Genomic DNA, 9,610 nt, shown 5'->3' on the forward strand with positions numbered 1-9,610 from the left:
CCACCGTTGATCACCATTATAACCATAAATTACTACTACTTTGACCACCATTAGTTATTACTCTAACCACCACCAACCATCTATAACCACCGTCAAACACCACTAATTACAATTATGACTACCACCTCTGATCACCATTTCCATCCACCTATAATCACCAATCTAGCCATTAACCACCACTTGATCACCAATTTGATCATCATCAACCACCATTCTAGCTATCATCAATCACCATTTCATCCATCTTCAATTACCAATTTGAATATAAATATCATAAACTATCATTTTAACCATCACTTTAACCACTATAAATCACCAATTAAATGGACTACTACTTTTACCGCTACTTTGATCATTGAAAATGATCACTTTAACCACCATTGGCCACGACCTTTATCACAAATATTGACTTTGACCACCATCAATCACTATTTCAAGTGATATTTACCGACCACCATCATTTTAAACTATTATTATTAAAGTTATAAATAAGTAAATATAGTATATATTTGTAATTTTAATTATTCTTATAAACTTATTTTTATTAATATGAATTGTTTAGATTAGAATATATTTATGGTGAATATTATATTATTAAATAATCGACTTAACTAAAAATCAACCTAATTAATTAATTTTTTGGGTAAGAAATATGCTTTTCTTTGTACATGAAATCTGCTTTTCTCAAAGTAAAAGTAACATATGCAAATAATAATACAATAATATAATATAATAATAATAATAATAATTACAAGCAGATGAGATTCTAAATCTAATCACAACCCCAATCGACTTCCGTTTGAAGAGTCGCGCTTCAATCTTGTTCGGAGTCGCGCTGAACTCCATTGACCGGAAAACGCAGCCGGATTTCGCCGTCGTAAGGAGGAAGGCCACCACAGACAGTGAGAAATTCCGTCCACGATTTCTTTTTTCTTTTTACATAAAACTCATCGAATGCGATTCCGGCGCGATTTGCGGCCGCGATAGCCGCCCTATGGAAGAGCTTCTCTCCGCATCGAGATTCATCCATTGAGCGCCATAGCGGTGCTTTTGATTACATAGCATTAGATAATTTCAAGATTTCATGCTACAGTACCCTTTTTGCGTTGTGTTTTCAAAAATCAAATAAAGTTTATGAATGATGGGTGTTTCTGTTCTGATAAATGATTGGTTAGGTAGATGAAGATTGTCGGCTTAATGCATGTTCTATTTTGGGTTTTCTTGTGCATGAAATGAGATGAGACTGAGTAGCTTGGTTTTCTTACTGGAAATTATTTGTGCAGGTTAAGTATTTGATTGGAAATTCTATATTCTTTATAGGAAAGTTTTAGAGTATAAGAAGAAGCTTCAATGGCCAAGAAACCTGCACCAAGATCCAGTAAATTATCTGTCTACCTGTACGTTCCTAATATCATTGGTGGGTATTTCATTGTAATGGTAGATATATCGTTTTATTCTCTGATATTTGATTACACGTTGTAGAAGTAGTAATGGTAGATATATCGTTTTATTCTCTTGCTACGGTCTGTTTGGTCTGTTTGGATGGCCTTATTTGAGTTCATCCACTTGCATAAGCACTTGTGACACTGTTTGGAAAAACTTATGGATACCTTATGAAAATAACAACTTATGGATAACTTATGAAAACAACTTATAGCATGTATGAAAACCGTTTGAGGTTATTTTATCTTTGTTATAGAAATAGCTTATATATACTAAAGATAAGTCTTTATGCTATAAAAGTTTAATTAAGTTGTTTATCCAAATTTGGCCAAAATATTGATAACTATAATTTCAAAAAAAAAAATTGATAACTGTATTGGATAAAACTCCAATATAGGATACATAAATTTTATCCACCAATTTGGGACTGTTTATTACTATGCATTTTTATGCCATGTGTTAGCAACTAGTTTTTTAAACAAAAGATGTTTATTATTGTAAGCAGTGTAACACTGTTTTTTATTGGATTATTCATGAAATTTGAATCAAGTTTTTGCTCGTACTGTTCCAAGAATACACTGTCTTAACTCTTGACTGTCTGTGATGATGCAGGATACATCCGGGTGCTTTTGAATTGTCTTGCCTTCTCTTTATGTTTAACAAACAAAATTGTTTTCCCTATTCTCTACTTTTTCAGGTGGGATACAGTTTAATAATTTATTTTTTCTACTATTGAACTTTTACCTTTTTAATAAATATGGCATGAGGGGATAATTTGGCTGAATTTGTGTTGCCAGTTTTGTATGTGATGCTGTGGATGGCTGGTGTGCTCGAAGATTCAATCAAGGTACAATTTTTTCAGATGCCAGATCACTAATAGTTTTCTATTGAATATTGTAAATGCCAATACTTGACTAAGAAATTTTGTACATAATTTATATATGTCAACTATGATGCCATTGCATCCACATATATCACACTAACATTCTTGCACAGAAGTTGGTCAATAATTCTTAGCTTCAACCTGCTTTATGAAAGCAGGTAAAACTTGATTTTTCATACTCTTCCTTATTGAGTGCTTCAGATTTATTGGAACTTAACACTTGAAAATCAGTTTGAAACTGAGGGAATATTTAAGATGGAATTCTCTTAGATCTTTGTATGAAAAGCATATACAGTCTAAATATGTGATCTTATATACTTTTTCCATTCTTGAATGCCAGCTGCCATGTTTTTGCTCCTTTGCATTTTACAATTTTCTATGAAACATTGATTAAGTCGTATTAAATGATAATAAACAAAATAAGTGGTAGGAAGGCTTGAGTATGCTAATGAAGGCTTGGCTTGTATAATTAAATATAATCAACATAAAGGTCTTTGGCTCAAATCATGCTGCTGGTATTGCATTGGTTTTCTATGTTTTAAGCACCATTATAAGGCAAACTTATAGCATACCCTGACGTGACCATGCAATTTGATACGCTCCTGTCTCCATGTACTTATCATTTTTTAATTTTTTAATTTTTTAATTTTTTAAATGTATATTTATTCCATATGATAAACCAATATATCAATCAAGCATTTTTAGCTCCACGACCTCTCATTGGTTTATCGCATGTTGTTTTTTGATAAGCCACATTACAGTGTAGCACTTTTTCGTTACATATTGTTATTTTCTTGATTCAGTATCAACATTTGGAGCTGTGCTGGATATGGTAACAGACAGGTTATTCTCGTTCTTGGTCCCCTCACTCTCAGTTATAGTACATATGCAAGCCAAAGAAATATGTTAATTTATACTGCTTTAAATTCTGTATATTGTTTGATTCCTGTGTGCTTTGAATAAGTATGGTTTCTCTAATTACAGGATTAGTACTGCTTGTCTTCTTGTAGTTCTATCCCAATTATACAAGTAAGATATATCTCCTTTCGAGCTGTTCCTCAGTCACTATGATTTTAAGCCTGTTCACCTGACTTTTGGGCTGAATTTCGTGTAAAGGCCTGGCCTGATCTTCTTGTCATTGCTCGCCTTAGACATTGGCAGCCACTGGTTTCAAATGTACAGGTATTGTAAGTTAACTGTTCTTTTTCTCTTCTAACTCAAATTGTATGATTTCTGCAGTTCCTGAATTTGATCTTGATGAGACTGTTGAGTTGATTTTTTTATTTTAATGCAGCACTTTCTTGGCTGGCAAGGCTAGCCATAAAGATGTAAAAGACAGCACCAACTGGCTTTTCAGGGCATATTATGGAAATAGGATGTTTATGGCTTACTGCTGTGTCTCATGCGAGGTAATTGTTTTGCCTGTTATGTTATCTTAATATTTTGTGAAAAAACCTTTGTTAATATTGTTTTTCTTATTTTCTTATCCTTTATATTCCACAGGTTCTTTACCTGATCATGTTTTATCTTGCGGAGAATGAAACAGAGACATTGGTGGATGTTAGTATTTTCTCTGTACTTCTGATCTTTTTAGATGGGGTCCGCTTGTTATAGACTTAAATAAAAACGATTTTGATATAAATAATTTAATTTTTTTTTTTTATAAAAAAAGCATAAATTATTGTGTTTGTTTCAAAATGATTATCAACTTCACTTGGGTACCTAAAAAGTTATTTGATTTTGTATTTCTCTATCTTCTATTAAAAATGACTTTCTTCATAAGCTAATAAAAAAGGCTTTGTATTTTATGCATAAAAATCATTTCCTTCACAAAATGTTTTTTTGAAAAAAGCTTCCACACAAACATAACTAAAATATCAATTAATTTTATACATAATCTTAAACAAACAGGCCAATTATCTTATGAGATTTAGAGGGGTTCTTCTGATCATCTTAGTTTCTTAATTGTTTTATTTTCAGGTTTTATCAAGTAATTTACAAAAGATAACCCTAATCTCTTTCCTAATTGCCACAAGTTTATTTGGATGGGCAACCAAGCAAATTATAAATGTTATTCAGGTTCGTGCATGGTGTATTTATGCTGTGTATTTTAGATGATGAGGTTCTGTATATTAGTTTTTTATCACCCTGTTCTATAATGAGAAGAAAATGATAATCCGAACTCCAACAAAACAGGGTAGTACTAAATTGCTCATATTTTTTAATATGGAATATCATCCCGGTGAGTGAAGAGGGGGGAGTGTTGGTCCAATGATTGTTACTTCCATGTGACTGGAGCTCGGGTTGAGTAAAAAAAACTTTTCCATGGTCGCGAGTTTGACCCTTGCCTAAACTCCGCTGTAGAGCGCGTGCCTAAACTCCGCTTTCTTCATTCAACAACTTTTCCCCTGCTTTTGCTATTATCCATGGAAGAATAATAAGGCAAAGCAGAGCTAAATTCTCCATTGTCTATAAGCAGGCCTACTGAAACCAAACCAGAATTTATCGTCTTCATATTATAGCTTTGGTAATTGACTTCAGGAAGGGAAAGCTTATGCCTAATTTTTCTTTGTTTGAGAGTATAGTATATTATAGGAATGGGAAGAAAGTCCTCTCCTAATTTATTGTGAGTTCTCACATATTTAGGATTTTTGTCATAAGAAGAATAAACCTCCTATGCAGGGTGAGGAACTATCCTTCCTTCACCTTCCCTTTCTTCCTTCTTTTACTTTAAAGCCCCAACCTTCATTCCCTTCCTCACTCCCAAACAAATCCCAAAGGATTTGTTCTTTACACTCTAGCCATATAAAGGAAGTCTTAAAATTGATTGCTTTTTATTTATTTAGCTACACCCACTAGGTATTTTGATTGAATGGATGACTATTTGTTCATTGATTTACGTCCTGCATTTTAATCTGCTATAAGACCTGTTTGATTTCAGATGAAGACAGCCGCAGACATGTGTGTGCTTTATGATATCAACAAAAAACAGAAGTACTGATGTTTACTCTATGTCCACGAAGCCCTTGTCCTTGCCTTTGCCTTCTAGTACAGTTTTGAGCTAAAAGTTTAATATTATTATCTTAGATGGCAATTGAGCTTGAATTGTTCAGTTTTCAATTGTTTGTAATGAAAGAAATACTGAAAGGGAACGATGCTGAATTAGAAAATCCAACCTTGCATGTAGCATACAATTCAGTAGCACAAGGTTCGTTGCCTTTTTGTTCACTAATCACACTACAACAGATTTGTTCAGTTCTGAATTCCTAATCCATTGATTGAAGTTTGTCTATATTAATCTGCTCCAAAGGGAAGTGACGCACCTATTATGAATTGTGATTATTTTGCTGTGGTGTTGGAATATACTGAATAAGCGCCCATATATGAATTGTGATTATTTTGCTGTGGTGTTGGAATATACTGAATAAGCGCCCATATATTTCACACGCAAATGTTTTTGCAGTTTCATGTTGCAGGGTAAGGCGTGGCTTGTAGGATTTAATAAAAGTATGTACAATAATTATAACTATTAACGAGATTATAGGGTTGGTTTTCTGTGAGGGAAAAAGGAGATTCTAGAGTCAGCAAGTATTTAGAGTGTGTTTAGATAATTGTTTTAAGTTAATTTCGAATTAAATGAATTTGGTTTTGAACATTGATTTTGAAGTGAACTAATCTATCTTGGATGTTTATGCTAAAAACAAATTTGGTGTAAAAATAGGAGACAGAAACTCAGTAACTTAACATTTATACCATCTCCAGTCTCTTTTATAAGAAAAGAAATGGTTTGTATTAATATAAAACATATAGGCCCATGTTTGACAATATTGATTGTTCAGTTATATTCCTAGTTATTGTGAAAAACATATGCTTATTTTTCGAAATTATACCAAAGGTACTTTTGGAATAACATTAAAAAAAGTAATTTTGTTTTTAATGAAAAAATAATTAAATTTACTGTATTAAATGGTTTTAAATTAAATGAAGGATACATTAAAAATATTAGCATTAAATTTTATAGTACAAAGTAATTATTTTTTATTTATTATAATAGTTAAGATTGAAGACAGTTTTTTTTAGTTATAATAGTGAGTAGAAGAAATAATACTGCAACAAAAGTATTTTGCTATGTTATTTCTTACAAGAAGCTAAGGGTTAAGGAAAAGTATATTTTTATTAGCCTCTTGATTAAAAAGTGATTCTTTTTGTCTGCACGTTATCAATAGGGTCGAACCTTGATACTTATTAGTAGGTTATATCTAAGTTTTTAATGATTATACTATTATTTTGTCTGGATATAAAAAATTAATTATATTTATATTTGTTGGAATAACTATTTGATTTTCTCTTTCTAGTTTTATTTTAAAATTTATAGTGGGGATAGTTTAAAAATTAAAACCAATTCTTTTGCTCTAAATTTGGTTGAGTTGTAGATTTTGGCATGGAATTGGTGGAAAGTGAAGGCATAAGGATTCGATTATTCACTCTTGCCTTGTCAAAGTGGGAAGAGACAAATTGCATAATAAACAAAACTTGGCATTACAATGCGCTAGCATGGGGCCTGAGATGCCTACTATAAGCATCAGTTTATTGGGGATAGAATGATGCATATAAAGGGGTTGGACACGTAAAAAGAGAAATCTAAGACATAACACATGCATAAAGAGAATCTTGCAAAATCACTGAAATCTAAAAACATGACAGCTACATAGTTCTAAGCTGAAGAATAATCCAACTACCAGAGTTCATAGACAAACCAATATCACATGTTGCATCAATGATGAACTTTCTACAAACAATAAAATTTCTCTCTAACACTAAAATCATGATCATAAAGGTTCACGGTCGAGAAACGTGTATCAGTACAAACTAAATCCAAAAAACTGACTAATGATGATGGCTAACCCAAGGGCTATCGCGATAAGCGATGAAGCCCAAGTGAGTTTCTCAGTTATTCTAGGCACTCTATCCTTTAGTGCTTGGCTACACGATCCTATAAACACCGTGTAGCTCCCCATTGCAACTACAGTTCCGAATAAGAACATGATTAGAAATGCAGCACCGGATACGCGAGAAGGCAAAGCAAGAGCAGGCAACACCATCATCAATGCATCTGGTTGCAGTCCATGAACTATTCCAGTGGCAAAAGTAGCAAAGCCAATCTTCTTTTTATTTCCTACCACAGGATTATCAAGTGATTTATACGCGCTGACGTCGAATTCACTGTTTCCTACAGCAACAGCTGGAGTAGAAACTTCTGAAGCTTCCTTGATTCCCATGGCACCGATTACTAGCAAGGTAATGCCCACCACTCTGGTGCCCCATGTTTGGATAATTTCAATGTGAAGTTGATCTTTAAGGAGCAAAAATATTAAGCCAAAGATTAACTGACCAGCATCATGGCCACAACCCCAAAGGGCTCCAACAAGAGCACTCTCCGTTCGAGTGCGACCAATTGATAATGGAGCCAAAGCTGCAAGATGGTCAGGGCCTGATAATGTGTGCAAGCAACCAGCAAAGAAACCTGTCCAAGCACTACTTAGGAGCTCGGCACGGATAAGTTTTCCACCAATTGCAGAACCACCGATCTTGGCGGTACTTTGAAAGGTTGCAAAAGCTGCTGGTGCAAAAACTGGTTGAATTAAGAGCACAGCAAGAGCAGAGAGTATTACACATGTCTGAACTGTTATTCCCTGTGGAAAAAAGTAGGTACAGAAAATGACTTCTTAAACTTTAATGGAAAGCTTAAACATCTAACAGAAATTTAATGTGTACTACATAATGTCAACTCTAAGTAACTTTACCCAAAGAAACTCAGCAAAAATTACAACAACAGCAGCCTCTCGGTTGACAATAATAATCACAATAAACCACTACCGCGCTGTTTGGATAAACAACTAAATTAAGTGCTTATCATATACTACACGTTTATGTATAAGATAGTATTTCTGCAACAGAAAATAAAATAAAATAGAATAAAATTTATTTTCAAATAAGCTATTAGTTGCTTTCACAACCTATTTCGAACTTATGGAAATAGGTTTGAAACAACTTACATACAAGTTAAAGTCATACGTTGTTTTCATAACCTCTTTCAAACAACTTCACAATAAGCTCAAATAAGTAAATACAAATAGGCCTTATGTCACACTCACCCAAATTATCTTCAAGTGAAAAGCAAAAGTTTGACAATTTGATTATGATTTGAGATTTGAGACCAGCAAGAAGCCAAAAAAGTCAAGAATCAACCACGTTACTAAAACCAATGATAACGAAAGAATCCTATAATTGAAAAAAAATCACAAGCATATTCTGGAAGATACCGCTGATACAATGAAACATCATGTAAACAAAATCAAACACGTACCTTTGGTTTTCTGAAATCAGCGTCGGCATTGATGTGATTGAGCGGTTGAGATTCAATTACGGGGCTCTTAGAATCGGTGAGACGAGAAAGTGAGTTTTTAGGTTGCATAGCGAAAAGCGAAGCTGAAGACAAAAAAGGAGAAGGGTTTTCATGGCTGAAGGAAGAACGAATTGAAGGAAGAAAAGTGAATGTTTTGGAACGAAAAGGAGTAGTTGAAGAGAGAAAAGAAAAGGGTTTGGGTTTGAGTTTGAGGTTAGTGTTAAGAGAAGAGGAAGAAGATAGAAGTTTCTCCATGGCTTCTATGGGTGAAATGAAAGTGTGTTGTGTTTGGTTTGGTTTTTGTTCACACCTCTTGAGTCTTGACTATAGCTGCCTCTACCCACATTCCATGAACTAGTTTTCCACGTTTGCCCATAAGCAAGAAAGTGGATAAAAAGTCCGTTTCAAATAAATAATGGGGTTTGAAAGTGTGTTTTTGATTGATGAGTGTCTTACACGTTCACCCATAAGTAACATAATGAATACTTTTTGCTATCTACTAGTATATCTCTAAAAAATAGTAAGTTGCAATAAATAAAAGAAAGAACATAATGATATTACCAAATTATGCTATCATAAATGTGGAATATAATATTATAAAAGGAATGTACTTAATGTTAATTAGTTAAAGAGTATAATTGAAATTAGTATTTTATTAAAATTTAAAAATATAATTAATTTGAAACTACATTTTTTTAGTTAAATTGACAATGAGAATATAATAAAATTCAAAATTTAGCCTTCATTATAAATTGAGATATTTAATTTATAATTACATTTTGTCAATAAAATCAAATATATGACCTTCACACACGTTTTGAGAGAATATGATGTTGAATCATTTGCGAGAGTTTAATTTATTTTGTGTTTGGCAAAAT

At 33.0% G+C, this 9,610-nt stretch overlaps 2 protein-coding genes across 3 annotated transcripts; one reads left to right on the forward strand and one right to left on the reverse strand.

The window, feature by feature from the left end:
- Window positions 1-733: 733 nt before the first annotated feature.
- LOC127106531 (CDP-diacylglycerol--inositol 3-phosphatidyltransferase 1) lies at window positions 734-5,618 on the forward strand. Of its 2 annotated transcripts, none has more exons than XM_051043814.1 (11): window positions 734-902; window positions 1,284-1,417; window positions 2,056-2,140; window positions 2,241-2,290; window positions 3,130-3,169; window positions 3,311-3,355; window positions 3,443-3,508; window positions 3,621-3,735; window positions 3,830-3,886; window positions 4,307-4,405; window positions 5,268-5,618. In XM_051043814.1, exons 2-11 carry the CDS (start codon window positions 1,351-1,353, stop codon window positions 5,325-5,327), a joined length of 684 nt encoding a protein of 227 aa, XP_050899771.1. In that variant the 5' UTR covers window positions 734-902; window positions 1,284-1,350; the 3' UTR covers window positions 5,328-5,618. The 2 variants fall into 2 exon arrangements, with proteins under 2 accessions (XP_050899771.1, XP_050899772.1); XM_051043815.1 differs by having other exon boundaries at window positions 736-902; window positions 1,321-1,417.
- Window positions 5,619-6,988: 1,370 nt separating this feature from the next.
- LOC127106533 (uncharacterized) lies at window positions 6,989-9,202 on the reverse strand. Its single transcript, XM_051043816.1, has 2 exons — window positions 8,694-9,202; window positions 6,989-8,019 (listed from the first exon to the last, which is right to left on the reverse strand). The coding sequence occupies exons 1-2, from the start codon at window positions 8,985-8,987 to the stop codon at window positions 7,186-7,188; spliced, it is 1,128 nt and encodes a 375-aa protein (XP_050899773.1). The 5' UTR covers window positions 8,988-9,202; the 3' UTR covers window positions 6,989-7,185.
- Between the last annotated feature and the right edge of the window lie 408 nt (window positions 9,203-9,610).

This window comes from Lathyrus oleraceus, chromosome 7, assembly GCF_024323335.1.
Source record: "Lathyrus oleraceus cultivar Zhongwan6 chromosome 7, CAAS_Psat_ZW6_1.0, whole genome shotgun sequence".
NCBI lineage: Eukaryota > Viridiplantae > Streptophyta > Magnoliopsida > Fabales > Fabaceae > Lathyrus > Lathyrus oleraceus.

Excerpts from the sequence above, each read along its gene's own strand:
- LOC127106531 (XM_051043814.1), top strand. The coding sequence starts at position 1,351 with ATGGCCAAGAAACCTGCACCAAGATCCAGTAAATTATCTGTCTACCTG. Across the intron at positions 2,291-3,129 it reads TGCTCGAAGATTCAATCAAG|TATCAACATTTGGAGCTGTG; the intron begins GTACAATTTTTT and ends TTCTTGATTCAG. Across the intron at positions 3,170-3,310 it reads CTGGATATGGTAACAGACAG|GATTAGTACTGCTTGTCTTC; the intron begins GTTATTCTCGTT and ends CTCTAATTACAG.
- LOC127106533 (XM_051043816.1), bottom strand. The coding sequence starts at position 8,987 with ATGGAGAAACTTCTATCTTCTTCCTCTTCTCTTAACACTAACCTCAAA. Across the intron at positions 8,020-8,693 it reads CTGATTTCAGAAAACCAAAG|GGAATAACAGTTCAGACATG; the intron begins GTACGTGTTTGA and ends TTTTTTCCACAG.